The following is a 23,502-nucleotide window of genomic DNA, read 5'->3' on the forward strand; positions in this document are numbered from 1 at the left end:
TTTTTTAATCTTCTTTTGTGACTGAAACATCGCTATTGCTCTGTTTTGACAAGACAAGATTGAACAAATAATTTTAATATTGTGTACATGCATATAAGAATCAACACTAAATGAAATACTAGATTAACTTACGTGTCAGTGACGTATCTTATAGTTGACTTCGATGTGGTCCTTAGTGAGTCGAGGTAAAATACTCTATCATCATACGCATTTATGGCCAGCAGTGCCCAATGACCCCTAATTATAAAAAATATTAGTACTAGTTTTTTGCAATGCAAGTAATAAAATAACTTGACTTACCCAGGATTAAAAGGAGCAAGAACTATTTCGTTAATCTTTGAGACCATCAATCTACTGCATAAGTTTCGAACTCGAGATTCTTGCGAGTGTCCGGCAGAGGTGAGGGATGGATCTACAAAGACGTACTGTATATTTTCCTTCGAACCAAGAACAGATGAATACAAGTACCTACAAAATATTATAAACTTGTAAACAAGATACATAAAATTAGATCTAAAGAAATGAAATTGACTTACGTCATATAGGCCACCAATGTAAATGTTTTGACCTCATTCATGTTACAAAGATCAATGATGTCCTCTCGGAGAACAGAAGTCTTTCGACTAACACCAAAAATCCCAACAGGTAGTGGAATAGTGATACTAGAATCTTTCTCCATTATCTTCTCAGCGTATCTGAGAATCAACTTCATTCCCATTGGCAAAGCTGACGTCGACTCACAGACAACCTCTCTTTCCTTAGGCATTTTTATTAAGGCTCTCTCCTAATTCAAGAAAAACATTCACTTTCAATACGATTCTCCTAATTCAAGAATTTGAGTTTATTAGAGGATCGATTGCATACCTTAAAGATGTCCAACTCTACTTTACAAATTCTGCCCAATGATGTTGATCAATGAATGAATACTTTTCTGGTGAAACTTGTAGGAGTTGTGGTTCATCCTTATGTGGCATAATATATTTTGTTGTTAGCCAACACTTAAACTGACGAAACGAAATGCCAGCAGTTTGGATAATATTTTTCCTAGATCTTGGATCAATGACGAATGCGGCCTAAATATTTAAAAGTGATTAATAAAGTATACATCATGAACATTATCAATATAAGCACATTGAAATTATATATATACCTCAACCGTACTGAATATTTTATCTTTCAGCTCTACCGGCACACTTTTCCACGATGAATATGTGATCGGGACATGATAATGTGTCGCAGATCCTATGAAAGACTTCAACTTTGCTCCATTCTCACCAATGGGTACTCCGTCTTCATTGTACATCACCACCTTCTTCTCTCCCAAACTTCTAATGCGAGTGACATCGAACATAATAGTTGGTCCTCGTGGTCTACATATCTGCTTTGGGGTTTCATTTTCAACACCAGCTTCTTCATCACTAAAGTTATCCATGTGATGTATGAATCAAAGGCTGCCAATCAAAATGAAGAAACAATTAGCATAGTATACAAGTTTTAAACAAAATTAAAAACTGATCAATTAATTGAGATGAATGAGCATAATAAACGAATGGTACTATTAGTTTGAGAATAGTAAAACTAAACCTTATAATATTATGTAGGTATCCATGTGCCTTCACAATCTGCTCGTACGTATGTTAAGATGTTGTCATCCAAGTCATTATTTTAAGTCAACATCTGGCATACCATTGGGTATTCCTTCACACTGTAGTATTGTATCACCAAGTTCATCGTTGTTATATCTATCTTCAAAGTCTCTTTGTGGTGGAGTAAGCACAACTGACCATCTAACATCGCTTGGATCCTCAACATAAAAAACTTGTTTTGCTTGACTTGCTAGTATGAAGGAGTCTGACTTGTGTCCTACTCTATTCAAATCAACTAAAACATAGCCAAGTTCATCAATCCGAACACCGCCATTGTTTTGAACCCAATCACATTTAAACACAGGAACATTAAACGTATTATAATTCAGTTCCCATATCTCTTGTATGACTCCATAAAATGACATATCTCCGATGACCGGATTTTTTTATCTTTAGAACTAGACACTTGCATTGTTTTTGCAACTAAGCTAACTCCACTGTTTTGTACACTTCGTTCTTTATCACAAGATTGTGTGTGATAGCGACATCCATTGATTGCATAACCACTATATCTAGCTAATAACAAAAGGATGAGGGTCATGAGCAATCCATCGTAAGTTATCTGAAACTTCAACATTTCCAACTTCAAGCTCAGTTGATACCTAACATGATAATTCTTATTTAAAATTGGACACATAACATGTGTAACTAAATTACTATGTTCAGCACTATACCTCTTCCCGTAGCCAATGTATAAAAGTTCGATTATGTTCCTCTTGAAGCCATTTTTGATTTCTAGACTTATTCCGATATTGTAGTTGCAAAGCCTTCATATGTTTTCTTTGTAGTCATCAATTCAAACATTGTAATATAGTTAGATTAAGTATATAAAAGTGAATAAAACAATCAAGAAAGCAAGAAAATACTTACTCTGTATATGGTTGGACATCGACTGTATTTTCCAAAACATATTGATGAGCTTGATGTAGAAGTTCTTGTTGAGGTTTGAAAGGAACTCCCATGGACAATGGTCTACCAATGTTTGAAGTATCTAAATGGTCTTGTGACTTGCGAGTCCCAAGTCCAATGGGATCTACTCCAGATAAGAAATCAGTACAAAATTCAACAGCTTCTTCTATTAAATAACTTTCAGCAATACAACCTTCTGGACGATATCTATTCCTCACAGAGTTTTTAATGACCTTCATGAATCTTTCAAAGGGATACATCCATCGAAGATATATAGGGCCACAAAGTTTGACTTCTCTAACTATGTGTACTGTGAGATGAATCATGATTGTGAAGAATGAAGGGGGAAAATACTTTTCAAACAAACACAATGTTACCACAATATCTTCTTCCAACTTGTCTAGTTGTTGTACGTCTAATACCTTGTTGCATACAGAATTGAAAAAGACGCACAACCTAGTTATAGCATAACGAACATGTTTCGGTAGCACTGATCTTATCGCAATGGGAAACAACTGTTGTATGAGCACATGACAATCATGAGATTTTAAACTATTAAGTTTTAAATCTGTCATTGACACAAGGTTTCTAATATTGGAAGAGTAACCTTCAGGAACCTTTATTTCAGACAAAGTCTTCAAAACACATCGTTTTTCATCCTTTGTAAGAGTATAACACGCGGGCGGAATGAATATTTTCTTTTCACTACTGATAGGGGCAAGCTCTGGTCGAAGTTTTAGATCAACTAAATCGCGTCTAGCATTCAATCCATCCTTACTTTTCCCAGGAATATCAAGAAGTGTACCTAAGATATTCATGCAAACATTTTTTTCAATGTGCATCACATCTAAACAATGTCTAACATGAAGATCCTTCCAGTATGGCAACTCAAAAAAAGAAGATAATCTATTCCAACAAATTTTGTCACTTCTGTTCATCAATCGTTTCTTATGGTTCTTCTTCCCTCTAGAAAATTCAAGATCTTTCAATTTTAAATACACATCCTCCCCAGAAAGTGGCTCTGGAATTGTATCAAGTTCTTTTTTACCATTGAATGACTTCTTTTGTCGTCGATACGGATGATTTCGTGCCAAAAATCTACGATGTCCAAGGTATGCCATTTTCTTCCCATACTTTAACCTTATAGAATTTGTATTATCTCCACAAATTGGACATGCTTTATACCCTTTCACACAACATCCACTAAGGTTACCATATGCAGGAAAATCATTGATTGTCCACAACAAAACTGACCTTAAGTTGAATGGTTCTTCTCGATAAGCATCATAACATTCAACACCACTTTCCCATAAAAGTTTTAAATCTTCAATTAGTGGTGCTAAGTATATGCCTATGTCATCCCCTGGTTGTTTTGGTCCTGAAATTAGCATTGATAGCATCATGTACTTTCTTTTCATACACAACCATGGTGGAAGATTGTAAATAATCATCACTACCGGCCAACAACTGTATTTAGAACTCATGTCACCATGAGGATTTACTCCATCGGCTGACAATGCTAAACGAAGATTTCTGGGTTCAGAACCGAAGTCTGGCCATTTCATGTCTACTAACTTCCATGCTGGAGAGTCTGCTGGATGTCGTAACTTACCATCATTAATTCTTTCAGTAGAATGCCAAGTCAAGTTTTCAGCACATTCAATGCTTCTGAATAGCCTTTTAAATCGTGGAATGATTGGAAAGTACCATATCACTTTAGAGGGAATTTGCTTTCTCCTTTCATTTGTATCCTTGACGTTTTTCCACCTTGATTGACCACATTCAGGACATTCAATTGCATTAACAAATTCTTTTCTATAGAGACAACAATTATTCGGGCATGCATGAATCTTTTCGTATTCCATTCCTAATGCACCTAATGTTTTCTTTGCTTCATACAATGAATTTGGGAGCTCATTGGTAGTAGGCAGAATTTCCTTCAAAGTTTTAAGTAATTCTGAAAAACTAGTATCACTCCATCCATACCTAACTTTTAAATTATACAATTTGACTAGAGTAGACAACTTTGTGTACTTTTTGCATCCTTCGTACAATGGTTTTTCAGCATCAATAAGCAACTTCTCAAATCCAGTTGGGTCTTTTGAATACTCCTCATGAGCAACTTCAATCATTTCTTTTACACTTCCAACATCCTGATGATCTTCACATGTATGGATGCCAAACTTTGAAGATTCATCATAGAAGGATGAGTTAGGAAGTTCTTCCCCATGCCAAAACCAAATTTTATAACTTTCATCAATACCATTAACATACAAGTGATCTCTAACACCCTTTCTACTATGTTTTTCACAATTCCCACATTTCAAACAAGGACAACGAATATAGGAGCTACTTGTATTAGAAAATCCAAATTTGATGAAGTTTTCCACACCCAACTCATAATCTTTAGACAATCTACTCTTGTGCATCCAAGATTTATCCATCATTGTAAATGGATAAATCTAATGAGAAATAAAGTTATTGTCACTATTGATAATAATCAATATGATTTTCTTCAATTTCTCCTTTCAGTACATCACTTTCTCATATCTAATTTTTTGTTCCCATATTTCTATGTTTTCTCTCTTCCTTAGGTTTTTCAGGCTGGTAAAGACTAACGGTGGTGAGGGATTGGCTATCAGAGGGTTTGCATCTAAGGAGTAAGACAATGCTTCACTTAGTTTGTTTATGAGAAATTAGTTCTTAAGAAGGAAATGATTAAAGAAATTAATAGAACTTGAGTATATGTTATGGTGGTTTTCATGTTTCTTGTACTCATTTATTTGATAATTTCTAAGCTCTTCTTTTATGTATTTCTTGAGTCCATTTGATGTATTTGACAGTAAGTATGACTAAACATCCATCACAATACAAAATCATTAGGTTCATGTATATATGTGTATATCGATACTTAGTTCCCATAACTGGAACAGATTAATGAGACTAGAGTTCTACATATGATTTTTCATCTCTCAAGATGATGATATGTAGGTTTCTACCTCAAAATAGCTATAATGAGATGAGACACTACTGATGCCTGGTTTCTGCCTCGTAAATATCATATAACAAGATGAGGGACTTTAGAGGGCCCACCTTTGTGAACAAGATGGGGGTCATCAGAGGGTCCACTTAGTGTTTCATATGGTATAGCAAGTAAATTAATTTATTTATGCAAAAGATCAAGTTTAAAGATAAATTGTTTTAAAAAGCATGTTTTATAAAACCAAAAGTTTTCCCTCTTTCTAGGTACAAATTGTTGATCTCCGCGTACTGAACATACTACTACCTAACCAACTTAGTTTTGTTACGCAAATACATTGTTTTATTTTGAAATAGTATTATGATTATTCAAACATTCATATCTTCATGTTTTGTTCATTTTCCATGATATGTTTCAAAAGATTTCATTTGGGGTCAGACTAAGGTTTTAAGAATTTCAAGTTTAAAGACTTTTGTTGTTGAATGTTTTAAGTTTTCAAGTCAAGTGTCAGTCGGAGTTATTCTGGAGGTGAACGACTTTGACTGACATCACGCCACGTCTTGGGATGAGCAAGCAGGTGGTCGGGGTGGGGTATGACATTTTCAATCCATCATATCTTAACTTTCCATTTGTCGATGTGTTTTGAGTAAGTTTAGGGGTGTGATAAGCTTTTGATAAGAAGACCAACATGTCATTCTTATCGCGTTAGTTGAGCTATGTTCATCGCTTGGCCAACGACAATCGCCAACTACCCAAGAGGGCAAGTAGCAAGGATAAGGCTAACACGGACAATGAGGAGTTTGGAGGCAAACCCCACATTGCGAGATAACTTTCGTCATTTGTGTCCCAAAAGGAGAACAAATATGGACATTAGGCGCCGAGAGGTTGCTGTCCTTAATCATAAAGTTCTATAAGTATTATAAGTGAGTTCTTCTAGATATACCTTGCTTAATCAAGCTTAGTCATTTGCATCACGAAAGGTAAGCAAGTGTGGCGTCTAAAGACTTCGAGAGAAGCTCACCTTAATCATAAATTGGTTAAGCCAGTTATATCGCATCGATGCTCTCACATTGTTTAATCACCTAATAATGTGTAGACCTTTCTTCATCTCCTTCCAACATGCAAGTTAGTTCACATCTCCATTTCATATCCGTCTATCCCCATTTACAGATTCTCTAGGTTAACATACGTAGATAGTTTTGATCTATTTATACATTATTTGACTACTTCTGTTATACCGCCTAAATGATGAGTAAACCCTAGAATCAAGCTTTGATAACAACTCCCTGTGTTCGACTTTGGATCACCCAGATAAACCTATTGTTTCGCTTATACTTGGACAAACAATATGAAAACTTGTACTACGCAGGGACTTAAGAAGTACGCGATAAAGAGGTACATAGTGAGTACTTCGCCTACCGTGATTATGACAAATGACTTACCGCACAGAATTAATTGTGTATTTGGTTGCTTCATTAAGTCCTAAGTTAACTTGAGCGTCATAACAAACCCTCACACAACCAAGTCTTTGACGCGTGGGTTAACACACACGCACGAAAAAGCAATGAGTGAAATATATTATTAATATGATATGTAAAATTTGTTCCCACATTTTTTTTCTTGTGGACTCTTTGTTTTATGATCATCATTTAGCGTGGTAGATGATATTCATGATTTTCAATCAATAACTCGTTGTTTCATTTAGCCACGAGAACACATTAGATAAGTGCACTTTAAAATATATTTGAAATATATACTAAACATGAAAATAATATTTATTAATTATAACGAGTAGTGAAAAACCAACATACTTTTAGTTCCCATCTTTAGCGGGAGAAATGATAGGAGCTCATGCTGATAATATGTTGTTAAAATGAGGCATAACATAAACACAAATATAGAGAAAATATAATATTAAAATAAAATAAATAAAATAAATAATAAACTAAGAAATAAAAATTCTCCAAATTTTGTTTTTTTTTTTTTAAATTTCAACCAATATGTTTGAGTCTTAAAGAATCGATCAAATGTCACTATTTACCGATAATTTAGTATGCATGAGATATATTACATGAACATTAAAGAATAGTAAAAAGAGGACACATAGCAACGTAGATGAATGTGTAGAAAGTGACACGTGACACATGACACACTGAAGCATCTATTTAATAATATTTATAATAATTTTAAAGTTTCAATTATGTTAATGGGATATATTACCTAAGAACCTCTGTCAATGGACTCAACATAATATTTACAGCTCTTAAGGTCAACTTTTGAAAAAGTAAAAAAAAAAAAAAAAAAAAGCAAATTAGAGGACTAAAGATGATTCCCTGGTGGAGGGAATAATATTTGTTCTTTTAATTTTAAATTCTAAAGTTTTCTAAATATACTCCTTTAGTTTGATACAACTTAATTAAGAGCTATATTTTTTTGAAATAAATGGTGGTTCAAAGTATCATCACTATGAAAAATGGTTTTTATATATTCATTTAATGGTTATTTAAGAACTCTCTTGGTTCCTTTACGTGTTAAAATAAGGCAACTAAAATGGAAAAAAAGGAAAAAATGAAAATAAAAGAAAGAAAATCCAATTGATTAAGGAAAGAATTATTTGAGTCAAATCCGTATCTTCCACTTTACATATCATTCCTACCAAAGATGTTTTTTCTTTTCCTTCCTACACAAAGACACACAAAGACACACACCACATTTCACATTTTAATTAATAACAAAAAATCCGGTAATTTTTTTTTTAAAAAATATATATATATATATATATATATATATAAAGGGGTTGGGAGGGGAGTTCCTGGTTCCCGTCAAACCCTCATCCGTCCCCACGTTGTGGAACCCTCTCACCCACCTTCTATATCTTCCACCAAACCCGCGCCCTTCCCCAGTCTATTTCATACACCCTCCCCCATCCAAACAAAATCCCCTTCAATTAATTTAAACTAATTACTATTTCTTTTTATATTTTTATTCAACTAAACTATTTAACCACCCACCCGTCCGGTCCGGTGACCTCCATATTTAAAAGTCGTTTCCCCATTGAGTCCTCTCTTCTCCAGTCGCCGCGTGTCACCATCGTCAGCGGACGACATAGCTAATAGAAGAACACCACCACCACCACCACCACCACCACCACCTTCTTCTTCCTCTTCCATTTCATTCATTTTCTTCTCCGATTTCATTCATTTTCTTCTCCGATTTCATTCATTTTCTTCTCCGATTTCATTCATTTTCAACCAACAACCTATTAGATTTTTCCTTTTCCTCTTCATCAATTTTCTTTCCCGTTTCTATTAATTGAAATCCGTTTTCCCCTACTTTTCGCTTTTCATTTCTCTATCCACGGCCGTCCCTTCGTTGTTGTTATAAATAAATCCATCTATTACTCCAAACCGACTTCTTCCCCCCTAATCTTCCTTTTCAATTCCATTTCCTTTCCATTTCCATTTCCATCAATGAAACCTCCCCCCGATTCCCACCACCTCACTTTCACTTCCGCCCCCATCTCTTCATCTTCACATCCTTCTCTTTGATTCTTCCTTTCTTTTTCCCTTTTCTTTTCTTTTCTTTTTCTTTTCTTTTCTCTTCAATTCCCTCCCTATGCATTCTTTCTGCTGTGTTTCTACTCTCTCCGATAACTCCCCTTCTAAGCAACCCCCCTATTCGATGCCTGACCTTCATATTTCCCCACCCTCTCCTTCTCTCTCTCTTGCCTCCAGATCCGATCCCACCATTCGAATTTCCAGTCATGCTCATAATCGGAGTCTTAGTAGTAGCGATGTTGGACGTCTTAGCCAACGGAGTATTTTTGCTGCTGAGATGGTTGCACGCCATTCCTCTGCTAGGGAGCCTCCGGTTGACGTCAAGATCAATGATATTGTTGGCAATGGTATTTGTGGTATTCTCTATAAGTGGGTCAACTACGGCAAAGGTTGGCGTCCTCGTTGGTTTGTGCTTCAGGATGGCGTTTTGTCTTACTATAAGATTCATGGACGTGATAAGATCGTTGTCAATCAGGAAACAGAGAAGGGATCCAAGGTCATCGGCGAGGTCTCCATGCGGAGGATTTCCAGGCATAAGAACGGCTTCTCTAATCAGACTCCTCAGCTCCCACTCAGGCGCAAGCCATTTGGGGAAGTTCATCTCAAGGTCTCTCACCAATCCCATCTCCTTCTTTATAACAACTTTCCTTCAACTAACCATGCCATTCCTTTTTTTTCTCTTCTTTTTTCTTGATCTTGATTTTAATTTTCACGCTTTATTTTGGAGGTGGTGATATTGCATATCAACATCTTCCTTCATTTTGTGTCCATTGTTTGTTTCTGCTTGGTTATTAGTTTGTACGTTTCCTCCACCTTTGTAGATAATGACTTCTTTTTTCAATTGAAATTCAACGTCTTCATCCATAATTACAATTTATTTGCTCGAATTTTAGTAGAGTTTTTTATCTCATCTTTCTAAATCGTGAATGAGACTTGAGAATTGATGTCTGGGTTGCAGATGTTACTTTTAATTTACATCTGGTTCTATTATTCATTTCCCACCATTGAATTGAATTTTGATATGACAGGTTTCGTCTGTTCGAGAAAGCCGATCAGATGATAAGAGGTTTTCCATCTTCACTGGGACAAAGAGACTTCACTTGCGGGCAGAGACCCGCGAGGATCGGGTGGCATGGATGGAAGCATTGCGGGCAGTGAAAGAATTATTCCCAAGGATGTCTAACAGTGAGCTCATGGCGCCTATGGATTTCCTATCTGTGTCAACTGACAGGATTAGACAGCGGCTTCTTGAAGAAGGTGTAAGTGAAACAGCCATTCAGGACACTGAAAATATTATGAAGACTGAATTTGCTGCGTTGCAAAACCAGCTTTTGCTGCTCAAGCAGAAGCAGTGGCAACTTATTGACACACTGCGGCACTTAGAGGTACATTGAAACTGAATCTGGAATACTTCATTTGAATCAAAATTCAGAATTAATTTTTCTGTTTCTACTACTGTTGGAACTTTACGAGTTGCTTTCTTCAGTGCTGTGGGCATACAGTGTTACTCTGTCTTAGAGATTGTATATATTTTCCCCTTCAAGGGATTCTTCTGATAGAATGCAAGGGGAGTTTGAGTTTGTAACTTTACTCTTTCGTGACTTTGTAAGCAGTTAAATCTCTCAGTTTTAATAATTAGCTGCCATTTTGCTTAAATGAGTTTCCCCTTCTCTGATACTATGTTGATTGTTGATTCCATAGAGAGATGTAAGCCCGGTTGATATATTGGTTATTTAGACCCATTACTTTCCGTGTACATTGCTTCTTCAGGCGATTATTATGATTGTGGTTTTACATTGCTTCTTTCACCATCGTTGATTGTGTAGCAGATTGGTGGCGTTTGGCTCTATGTAGTAGGTGGAGATTGTCTTATCTTTCTATTAACTCAACATATACTTATTCTCACTGAAAAGTTTTATTTAAAGGAAGCTAGAAATATCGTGGAATATTTACATTTCTCCACTACAAATCTAAAGATGAAGACTGAAGTCAATATCCTCAAAATGCTCCAAATTTTTCGAACTGACAAAACTATAGTTCTCATTTCTCGCCATGTCCATTTGGTTATATCTAGGAATTTTTTATGTGTCTGCTTTTTATTTTATTTTAATCAGTTCTTTCAGTTTTTGTATTCATATATTATTTAGTTTATTAATTGAAGTTTATTTACATGTTGGGTTGTTTTCATAGTTTCTTAACTAAACATCATTTCCTTTTTGTCTCGAGTGAATAGCTCTGTCTGAAAATTTGAAATTGGATTCTTTGAAGCAGAATTCAGAACTTTCCTGAGTCCAATTCTTTATTGGATCTTATGTTTAGAGTTCGTCTTCGGTACGACATTCACTCTCGTTTACAGATTCCTAGCACAGATAACATGTATACCAAAACTTCTCAGCTTTAATTCCTTTCTCGAGATACCACCTACTTGCAGCTAAAAGTTAAAATTTTCTTCCCAAGACAATTGTATTCTGATTCCTTGGTTTGTCATCAAGGATAGTTAAAGTTCCTTCTGCTTGCTTAGTTTTATTTTTTTACTTTTTTGGTTTCACTATGGAATCGGTTTTTCTAGGGTCTCTTAATTTCTTTGCCCCATGGCAGAAGCCTGAGGTTTATATTAAGACGAATCTAATAATTTATGTCATTGGATTCAAAGCAGTGTCGCAAGGGTTAACCCAAACCGACCGTTTTTTAGTAGGCACTTCAGATATTTCCCTTCACTTGAGCCATTCAGTTCTCATCTTCTTGCCTTTGAGTCGGTCGAAGCTTTTTTAATAAATATTTATATTTCTAAAATTTGATTCTGTAATTCCGTGAATAATTCATTCTTGTTAGCATTGGGTAGACTTCTAGTCAAACCAATAACAATAGAAGTCCCGGTAGAAGTTCACTGACTGACCTTAACTGACCATCTTAAGGTCAGTCATGTAAAATTATCTAATTCTGCATTTCGACCACATTTTCTTTTGGTTGTTGAACTCTTCGTAAGGTACTCTATTTTTCTTTTGTAGACAGAAAAGGTTGACTTGGAGAATACAGTAGTTGATGAGAGCCAGAGACAGTCAAATGAGCCTGGGGCCTTGCCTGGTCTGCTGGAAAAGTTTAGTGGTGAGTTATGTTTATACCTGCATAATCATGGCTCTATACTTCATTAATTTTGCATCACTGCTGTTTGGCCTGTCACTTTTTTTTGTTATATATTTCTTTTAATAATTATTATCTGAAGCAATATTGTCTTGGAATATGTGAGAAATTAAAGAGATTTTTCTAGGGGCATTTTCAAAATTAACAAAGTGGACCAAAATATTTACAAATTATAACAAAGTTTCAGTTTCTATTCGATGATAGAATCTGAAATTTTGCTATATTTTGTAAATATTTTCAGCAATTTTGTCTTTTACAGTAATTTCCCTTTTCGGAGTGTTAGTTGCAGTGTATTTTTTTCAAATGATGATGTCTGAAACTTCTTTTTTTGTTGCTCTGTTTTTTCGTAGTGCCCATAATGTTGATAAAATTTCTTAGAATTTTTTCTTTTGAAATCATACACTTGTTATCCGTAGAGCTTAGCAGTAGACTTGTATCCAAATTTGATGAATTGTCATGACGTGTAGCTTAGTTGATCTTTCTCAAGCAGTAGTGGCAGATCCAAAAAATTTATTGATAGGGGCTTTATGGATTAGTAAAAATAATCTGAAAAAAAAATTTAAAGAGTGGTGCTTGAACATTGGTCTTGAGGGGGTTGGGAGACACTTTTATCATTGGGCTGACTTCTTGAACTAGTATCATTTCATTTTTTTATATATATGTAATATAAAGAACATAAAGTTGAGGGAGGCTCTATGCTAAGTTCACTTGCGTTTATAGATTTAATTTCCAAAATCCAAACGACGTTATCAAATGAGGCCCAAATTTTTAGAAAGGTGGGATAAAAGGTTGTTTTAATTCTTAATTGTAGGACAATAGGAAGTGTGAACTTTCAGAGTCGCAGATTGAAGGTAAAAAACTTTTAAATTTTCCTACTTTGGAAGTCCAAGAACTGTGGCTAACCAATTACAACCCTGTACAAACTAATTCGGCATATTTATTATTTGCAGTTATTGTTTCTCCGTGTTCACGCATCAGATCTTTGTCTCTTTTCTAAATAGTCTCGGTTTGCTATTTTACAATTTCTTTGTTTTTTGAGAAAGGTTTTTTAAGTACAAAATTAGGTGGGGGGATTTGAACCCAGGGCCTCTTGTCCTTGGGAACGTACAAATGCTTGTTGAGCTGGATTCATATTGGTGCTATTTTACAATTTCTTAGCATTAGCACGCCAAACTTATAATGTTCATCTACTTACTCTTGATTTGTTTGTGTGCAAGTGCACATTCATTTGGCCATTGGAAAATATCTTGTACTCTTTTTTCTCTCAACTCTTCTATCTGGCTACAGATGCAAGTGCAAGTGCGACTGAATCTGATGATGATAATGATAGAGTCGATGCTGCCGAGGAAGAAACAGATGAGGAAGAAAACACCTTTTTTGACACTCGAGATTTTTTATCATCAAGTTCATTCAAAAGTAATGGATCTGATTACAGGATATCATCTTTCTCTTCTGATGATGAAGGCCTTTGTACAGTTGACTCTGAGGAAGATGTGGATCCATCAATTAGATCTGTTGGAATGAATTATCCCTATGTTAAACGGCGCAAGAAATTACCTGATCCAGTTGAAAAGGAGAAGGGAGTTAGTCTTTGGTCAATGATTAAAGACAACATTGGAAAAGATCTCACTAAAATTTGTCTTCCTGTCTTCTTCAATGAGCCTCTTTCTTCTCTGCAAAAGTGTTTTGAAGATTTAGAATATTCATACCTCATTGATCGGGCATATGAATGGGGGAGAAGGGTAAGTTAATGGTATCTAGTTCTATGTTGTGCCATATCTTTCAACACTTTTTTCATGACATAACTAGCAAAGGAGAAGATCTCATGGAAAATGTTGCAAAAATCACTAGCGATCGCAAGAAATTGACTGATTTTCTGTTAAATGAAAGAAAAAGCAGAAACTTTGCATATATTCATGTTCCCTAGCAGTTTCTTATTAGTTAGTTTATGTTTTTGCCAACTCTTCAGGGTGACAGTCTCATGAGGATTCTTAATGTAGCTGCATTTGCTGTATCTGGGTATGCTTCAACTGAAGGAAGAAGTTGTAAACCATTTAACCCACTGTTGGGGGAAACTTATGAGGCTGACTTTCCAGATAAAGGTCTCAAGTTTTTCTCAGAGAAGGTATTATTTTTATATATATTTTTCTTGTTTGGGGGTAATAACCGGGGGCAGAACGGTTAAATGCCTTCATCTAGATAATGGAAAAAAGCTCACGGCTTGAACTTGATGCCTATTGGAAATTACATAAGCATTCTCGTGTAAAACTTCGACTTATGGGCCAAACAATTACAAACCATATCAAATTTGAAGCAGTAAAACATAGCTCATGTGGTTTTGCCCCCACTGTCCTCCCATTTCTTTGGACTGAAGAATTTTATGGATTATGTGGTTAACTGGACATAAAAAGTGGTTAACTGGCCATATAGGTTTTCTTTCACTTTCTTTCATTTTATTTCACATCTTTTCATTCAATTCAGTAATTCTGCAAAGGTCGTATGATTATTCCAACAGTGATTGGATTATGTGACCGCATAAGGAGGTGGGAATGAGAAATGAAATGGGATGACAGTTCTAAATTATTACTGTAAAATATAATTTCGAAGAGCATAGACCATCAGAATACTGTTGTGGATTTCTTCCTTTGTTAGATATTTTCAGTTTGGTACTGAACAAATTCATGGTTATTGATCCACCATATCTTCTTTTATCGTATACTCCCCCATTTATATTCTTGGAGTCGCTGTATAGGCCATGCCTCCATCTTAACTTACACAAGCATCTATCAATCTCCATGTTATTTATCATTGCATACAAAAATCAGGAGAGCAAGCTTTTTATGTAGTGGTACTAGATCATCGTTGTGTCATTACAATAATATTGATCTGCTACACATAGGGGATCTTTGTTGTCCACCTTTTTGAAATTTTAATTTGTGAAAGCCATTATTACTTCATTGCTTTTATTTATTTATTTCAAATGCATGGATTGTACATATTCTAGTTCCTGTATTTAAATGAAAGAGTGAATGCCTTTATTATATTTGGCCTGATCCAAGATTTTGGCTCTCAAATAGTATAGTTTTTTCAAATTTTGGTTGTTAGGTTAGCCATCATCCAATGGTAGTTGCATGCCATTGCGAGGGTAAAGGGTGGAGATTTTGGGGTGATAGCAATTTGAAGAGCAAATTTTGGGGTCGGTCCATTCAGCTTGATCCTGTTGGTCTATTGACATTAGAATTTGATGATGGAGAAGTCTATCAATGGAGTAAGGTGTTGCACCAGTTACTGTTTTATATTGTTTTTATTGTTTTTTTCTTTTTTATATGTTTTCATTTAGAATTTTAAATGAATTGTTTGGAACTTTATGCATTTCTTATAGGTGACAACGTCTATTTACAACCTGATATTGGGAAAGCTATACTGTGATCATTATGGTACAATGCGCATACAGGGAAATCGTGAATATTCGTGCAAACTAAAATTCAAGGAGCAGTCCATTATTGATAGGAATCCACACCAGGTAATTTCTTTGTCTTTTATCTTATGCCTGCTATATTGGACTGTTATCTTTGAGAAATGTTAACAAATAATTTCTGTTTATTCTGTCAACGGTTTTAGTATTTGTTTTATTCTGTCAATGGTTTGTCATCTTCATTGGGCCATCGTTTCTATACCATGACTCTTCATCGCTGGATTCTTTGCCTCTAACAAGAGGATCGAGGTAGAAAATGAAATCAATGTAAAGTTATAAAAATGCTTCCATACTACGTTGATTTTTAGGATTATGCTGCACCTTTATATCCATGACGAGGAAGATATCATCAGTGCCCATTACTCTTACCAAGTTTGGGAGCACAGCTAATAAAATCCATTCTCTTTCGGAAAATATATTTTATACTTTCAGATTATGGGTGCATGTGAAACATTTGAAATCAGCAGGGTATCATTTATCATGAGTGAAAGCTGAGGTTATACTTATTAATCTAAGCTGGTTCATTTCATACACTGTATAATTATTCAACTGGATGCTCTTAAATACATACATAAATATAAATATACACACACACACACACAAACATATCTACAGGATCTCATCTTATTGTTAATGGTGAAGAGCTTTTTAGTTCTATTTATAAGTGATTGCCTAGTGCTTTCATTTAATTGACTCAGTTTGTTGGTTTGGCCAATATATGCAGGAATGTGTCGTTTGTTGTTTAAACTTTACTTTAAGGAAATTTGTGGAATTTTCAAATTAAAAATCTATGGATTGTTAAATTTTGACTGAAACTTGAAGCACCGTGTAATTATTTCAGGTACAGGGTATAGTTCAAGATAGATCTGGAAGGACAGTGGCTACATTATTTGGAAAATGGGATGAAAGTATGCATTATATGAATGGGGACTGTCCCCATAAGGGAAAAGGATTGGATTCTTTATCTGAATCCCACCTACTCTGGAAACGAAGCAAGCCACCAAAATTTTCTACTAGATATAACTTCACGCGCTTTGCTATAACTTTGAATGAGCTGACACCAGGCTTGAAGGTAAGCCTATCCATTACTTGATTGCAGTTTCCTACTAGATTTTCACGTTTGCTTGGATAATTTATCTGCTATTGTTGCAACGCAAGGGATGAGATGATAGTTTAGATTTAGAAGTTCTTTCTCCCTCTTTTTCATCTGTTTTTATTAAATATTTGATATGTAATGATATGCAGCTGCCAACATTTTCCGGGATCAATTTGGTTCTAATGTTACTCAATATGCAGGAAAACTTGCCTCCTACAGATTCGAGGCTCAGACCTGATCAAAGGTATTTAGAAAATGGAGAGTATGAAATGGCTAACTCAGAAAAGTTGCGATTGGAGCAACGCCAACGTCAGGTAAACTATACTTCGATGTTGCATAATTGGTCCTTTTTCAGTAGTATGTATAACACAACTACATAATTGTCTTTTTTAAGCTCCCAATTAATAATCCAAAGTAATATGCACTCTTCAAGCTTGAGGACTTTGAATTTTTCTAACGATAACCAAACACTTTCAAATTAAAATTTGTTTTAGAGTTTGTGGAAATGCTTACATGACCATTTTTTGTTTTTTTCTGCTTTAAAAAATAAAATCGTTTACTTCATAATATTCCTTTTGCGATCTTCTTTCTCTGAAAACACGTTTACATTTGTAGTCAAATCTTCAAAGTACGAAGTTTTGTTTTGGAAGTTTTATTTGTGTACTCTATTTGGATGATATTTTTAAAGTTGTTAGATTAATAAAATATGTTATGGATATTTCGTTTGGTTTTCAGGCTAGGAAGATGCAAGAAAGAGGGTGGAAACCAAGGTGGTTTGCCAAAGATAAGGGAAGTGATGCCTATCGTTACATTGGTGGGTACTGGGAAGCCAGAGAGCAGGGAAAATGGGACTCATGCCCTGATATATTCGGTCAGATCCCTACTGATCCCCAACTCGAGTGAGTTGAACAGTTTTAAATTTTTGTTGTTTTTTTTTTCTTTCTTTTTTAAAATTCTTTTTTCACATATTTTACCGGATGAGTAGCCAATATAGCTTGCTCATTTGAGTGGTTTATATAGTATAGCAAGTGCCACTTCTCAATGTGGTTGCAAAGTATAAATTAGATTGAAAATGCTGGCCAGTAAAAAAATGACATTAGAAAAAGAAAAAGAAAGAGAAAAGAAAAAAAAAAAAGAGTGAAAAAACAGACATAGCTACTCAAACCAATCTGGCCAGCATTTCATGTGTTTCTTTTTTAGATAATTTTACCTTTGTATTAGGTTGAAACATATCTCTTTCACAGCCAAGTGTTAATGAAAGCATTTGTAGAAATATATACATAATCCTAAAAATGACTATAATCAACATCTTGCTGATTTCTCCCAGCAGGTTTCTGTATGACGTTTCTTTTATTTATACTCACATAAATGTGAAAGCTTAGAATGAATCCTGACCTTTACTTTTGAGTTTGAGATGGAAAACGACCTTTTAGATGGTGGCAGGAAAGGATGCAGCCCTTCCCATGTTAACCAACTGCAATCCGAAGGGACACTTTGAATAGATAGATTGAGAAATATGCACACGTCACCATCCCCACTGTTTCTTTAGTTTTTTTTTTTTTTATATTTATTTTAATATATTTATTTATTACTATTATTTTATATTTATTGGTTGATTTATTATTAACTTTTCAATAACTTCATTTCGTGACGTACAAAGCCAAACAAACAAAGATCTGTAGCTATCTGTCCCTCATGTGAGTGCCCTTCAAAGTTCAAAACACCATTTTGAAAAATATTTAATACTTCTCTTCCGACTTCCACCTTTGACTCACTTTGTGATGTAATTACACTTTAGTTGTTTCATACTTATATTTTTTGTTAGTATTAAAATGGTTAGCTCATTGCAATTATACTTTCTAATTTGAATCCAGTAGTCTGTATTTACCCATCTACTTTACAAAGTTAGCGTTTAGGTGATCATCGTATGTAAATTTTCAAAAGTCAATAATATTATTGGGCAGACTCTTAAATTCTTACGTCACATGCAAGTTTAAAGAAAATATTTATTAGCATGGTCCATATGAAGATGAAATATACTGAATTATGAACAACTTGGAATTTATCAAAAACTTTTTGAAGCAAAATGGTTAAATAGACACAATCTTCAAATTTTAGTCCCAAACGGTCTTGATCTTTCAGATTTGTAGCCACATAAATGATTGAAAGTTGAAATAAAGTTAAATAATTTTGTTATGTTAATATAGTTGTTATGAATTATAGTTATTTAAATCCTTTGGTCATCAAATTATAAAATAATAATAATAATTCTGACTCTAACGTGGCGTCCGAACTTTTGTTTGTTTTAATAAAAATGAAAAAAAAAAAACAAAAAAAACAAAAAAAATCGAAAATTCCAAAGTTCCAAAGTTCATATTTATTCAAGGCCATGTGTTGAAGTTGATAAAGCAAAGAAAAAAGAGACACTTGAGACAACAGCATTATGACCGGTCATAAGTAGGCCTTTCTTAATATTTAATTTTGGGCGTGTTTAATAAGCATAAGAGAATTAGGAATATATGAGATTATGGCTTGAATTACATAATAAAATTGAATTGGGAAGCAAATTAAGGGGAAAGTTAAAAGGTTTTATTATCCTTTTAAGGAGAAGAAACCATATTTTTAGTCTAATTAAGAGCTTTAATATTAATACAGTAACCTCCTATTCAATTGACAATAATTCTGGCTCCACGAAATAAAGGAATGTGAATGAGTTTATCATCACTTTTAGGAATTTGGACTCAACATGGAATTCTCAATTTTTTGATATAAATCTTACCTTTTATTTTTATTCCTCATTTTGGTAAACATCATTAATGAGAATATAGTAATTGGCTCCCTCAATATATATATATATATATTTTCTATTCTCATTCTTTGATTTTGTTCTTAATTAGTAAACACAACATTAATGCAGTGAAGAGGAGAATATCAATCACTTTTGAAACCTTATATTTCAAATTATGTATGAGTTTATAGAATATAGAATTTACAAATTCAAATGTATATGAATATTTGTTTTAAAAGAAAGAGGAGTATAAGTCAAACTATTAGTAAGGAGATGAACTTTTAAGAAGTTTAGAATAGAAAAAAGAGAAAATATTAATGTAAACTAAAGGTTAAAAAAAGATGAGACTTTGTATTAAAATTTGAAGAATGTTGGTTTGGAAGGAGAGGAGAGGAGAGGAGAGGAGAGGAGAGGAGAATGGAATGAATTAATTGGTGGATGAGCACTCATTACCCCTTTCCTTTTTATATCTTATTTCTACACATTGTGGATCCCATTTTGATATCTACAATCATTCCCAATCTAACCTCCACTCTCATTTGCTTCTCACCTCCAATATTTCTTCCTTTTCTTTTACATTCTTTTTTTTTTCTTCTTCTTCTAATTTTAATCTCACTTTTTATCCCTTCCACTTCACTCTTCAAATACAATCCCTACCTTAATAAGGCTTATTAAGATAAGAAAAACGATTGAATTGTAGGTAGATAAGATTACATCTATTTTCGTTTCCATTTTCAAGTCGTCTACCTTTTTTATTACAAGAGCTACTCAACTTATTATATGAAAAATTAAAGCTCTTGACACAAATTGAGTGACCATTTAATGGTGGGCATTTTGAGAGCTTTATGCACATGACTTAGGTTTTGTGAGGCTATACATTTGTTTAGATTTTAAATGATTATATCCACTTAATTAAAAAGAGTTGAATCTTGGTATAATCAGTTGAAGATGATATAAGACCTAAATCTAACTTTTTGTGTAATACACAATGTTGCTAAATCTCTCTCTTACCTTTTTATTGTAATTTTTGTTTGTAGCTTTGTTGAAGAGGGACAAAACAGAGATGCTTCTAATTAGTCAAAAGTAAAGATGTAAAGAATTAGAAATTCTGACAACCAATCTCTTTGTTGATATATAAATATAAATATATATATATATATTAGAAATTAGCTAGGGCAACAAATATGTCTAAAAAAAAACTCTTGTATCAATAAAGATATTCAAAAGCAACTTTATTACTATGTGAAATGGTATCATGTTGTTATGCATTCAAATAAGTGATATAAGAGAGAATAGGTTATAAGTGATAGGATATTGATGTTGGTGTAGCATTGTTGGTAGGTAGGCTAAGGTGATTTAATTGAAATATAATCATCCAAAATTGGTTTTAAAAGGAAAAGAAAGTAGGATATAAACATATATCTCACAAAACATTTGCTTATCAACAATATATAATCCTCAAAAGCCCTACAAATTTAGGTGAGATGATGCAATGCAATGTGATGGCCCTCTCTCCCCTTTTCTCCTTTCACACCGACACAACACTGCTCCTTAATCAAATAATCACTTTCTTTTTTTTTTTTCTTCCCCCATTTCATTCAAAGCTTACTCAAATGTGTCTGTGGACATTTAGGTTTTCTTTGAAACTAATTAAACTTCCCTTTCCATATGGTTTCCTAAATTAAAATGTCTTCTTTTTCTCTTTTTCATCTCTAAATTCGTAAAATTAATTTTAGTAATAATATGGCTTCATTCATTCAACTTTTACTTTTCAAAACATACATTTTCTCCTTTACACTTTATGGGATGATAGTTGAGTTTGTCAAATTATGTAGGATTTTAAACCTCCACTTTAATAATTATTCAAATAACAATGGAAGATGAAGAAGAAAGGAATGGGTATTGGGAACTGGTTTTATTGACCAAAAAACTTAGTCTATTATTATTAAAAATATCATGAAAATAATAACAAATCAAAGAAAGAAGAGAAGAAGAGAAGAAGAGAAGAAGAGAAGAAGAGAAGAAGAAGCAACTTTGGGTTGGTTGGATGGGGGCTGCCACTGCACTCATATGCCCTTCCAATTGCATTATCCTCTCCCCATACTAATATGTTCTTCTAAATATTTCTTTAATATCTTTACGGCTATTCTATTTTCAAAATATCCCTTTTATTTCTTTTCAATTTTTTTCTATTTTAATATACTCCTTTTCAAATTTTGGCTTAACCTTAATTTCAAAATTTTAGCTTTTATTTGATAATAATTTTATCTTTTGTTCTTCAAAATTCATTCTTACTTACTCACTCATTTTACCTATTTTAAATAAACATTTTATTTTTTAATGGAATTTCAAAAATAAAATTAGTTTTTTTTTACAAATAGAACAACTTTAAAAAAGAAATTTTCTTTTGGATAAAACTTTTAAATGTTTAGAAAACAAAGCATGTTCTTGAAAAATCAAAAACCAAAAACCCTTGGTTACACAATCAGACTAAACTTTTTAATTAATTTTTTTCTAAAAGAAGTAATAGTTTTAGTTTTTGATAATCATTTTATTATTAATATGTTTTTCTTTAAAAGAGAAAGCCATTTCTTTTGTTGATAGAAGGAAGAATTAAACAAATTTCTCTCAATCGTACAGATACTTATGAATATAACCAAATATAAAAATCTATATATATATATATGTTAAACTAAAATAGACTACTATTTGTGTCTATCATGATACAAATAAACTCATAGAGAATAGTTTGTCGTGATCTATCATAGATAGACATTAAATAAATCACATAGAATAAAAAAAGAAAACAACGTAGGGAAACAACGTCCTTTTTGCTAGTGACTATGCTAGAGGAATTGTGATCGCCTTGTAGAGGAGAAAAATATATCACCTAGATCAATACCAAAGGATTTTTCCTGTCACCAACACTTCAATAAGGTCCACAAAGCTACCATTAGCTCAATTAACAACCTCTAACAATTAAATTTGTTGGAACAACTTCTTCTAGTATAGGAAATGAAATAGAAATAATAGACAACGAATGAAACCAAAAATTACTAAAACAACTAGAATTTGATTGAAATACTAATTATTGTGTTTGGAATACAAAGTAAAAAGAGAGCTTGAAAATTTTTTTGTGTCTTAATTTTAACAAGGGAGGAAATGTTTTTTTTTATAAAGCTTGAACCACCTCACTATGTCACATTTGAATGGGTGGACAACGACACACGTGTAGAAATATCATTAAAACTATGTCACACCTCACTCCGAGTACTTGCTTGCTTGGCTCAAAATGTAGTGTGATGTCAGCTGAAGTCATTCACCTTTTTAACAACTTCAACTGATCCATTCTTGAAAACATGAAGCATTTAACAGCGGAAGATTTTAAACTTTGAAATAACTAAAATTTCGTAGTGTAATCCATTTGAAATGTTTTTATAAATACTAAGTAAAATATATATAAAACATGTAAGTATATACTTTTGAGTAAACATATTAATAGTTTATAGCAAAACAATTCCTTTTATAATAAAAAACTAAGTTAGCCTAGTAGAAGTATGTTCAGCACGCGGAGTGTCACAATCTGTACCTAGAAAGAGGAAAACCATTTTAAAAGAATAAGTAAAAGACTTAGTGAGCAACGATTTTGTAAAACAAGTTTTCATAAACAGTTTAATATACAGCTAAAACTTAAATACATTTATCAGTAAACAATCATTTTATAACACTATACGTGAAACATTATATATTTGTACAACTTTACGAAGACAATATTCCATAGGCACAAGTAGTATTAAACCTCTTCATCCAAAGACGGAATAGTTGATAGAATATAGCTTTCACTGTAATCCTCCTCCTTAACGCATAAATATATGTCTTTCCTGATGTCCATAAACTATAGGTTACGTTC

The 23,502-nt window shown here is 33.5% G+C and overlaps 2 protein-coding genes across 2 annotated transcripts; one reads left to right on the plus strand and one right to left on the minus strand.

The window, feature by feature from the left end:
- Positions 1 to 255: 255 nt before the first annotated feature.
- LOC116403760 lies at positions 256 to 771 on the minus strand. The gene is made up of 2 exons (XM_031885309.1): positions 537 to 771; positions 256 to 468 (listed from the first exon to the last, which is right to left on the minus strand). The coding sequence occupies exons 1-2, from the start codon at positions 764 to 766 to the stop codon at positions 297 to 299; spliced, it is 402 nt and encodes a 133-aa protein (XP_031741169.1). The 5' UTR covers positions 767 to 771; the 3' UTR covers positions 256 to 296.
- Positions 772 to 8,417: 7,646 nt separating this feature from the next.
- LOC101214552 (oxysterol-binding protein-related protein 1C) lies at positions 8,418 to 18,143 on the plus strand. The gene is made up of 10 exons (XM_011656880.2): positions 8,418 to 9,699; positions 10,121 to 10,477; positions 12,101 to 12,197; positions 13,521 to 13,975; positions 14,203 to 14,358; positions 15,339 to 15,506; positions 15,616 to 15,756; positions 16,550 to 16,780; positions 17,005 to 17,118; positions 17,540 to 18,143. The coding sequence occupies exons 1-10, from the start codon at positions 9,151 to 9,153 to the stop codon at positions 17,705 to 17,707; spliced, it is 2,436 nt and encodes an 811-aa protein (XP_011655182.1). The 5' UTR covers positions 8,418 to 9,150; the 3' UTR covers positions 17,708 to 18,143.
- Positions 18,144 to 23,502: the final 5,359 nt, after the last annotated feature.

Source organism: Cucumis sativus, chromosome 5 (assembly GCF_000004075.3).
Source record: "Cucumis sativus cultivar 9930 chromosome 5, Cucumber_9930_V3, whole genome shotgun sequence".
Taxonomy (NCBI): domain Eukaryota; kingdom Viridiplantae; phylum Streptophyta; class Magnoliopsida; order Cucurbitales; family Cucurbitaceae; genus Cucumis; species Cucumis sativus.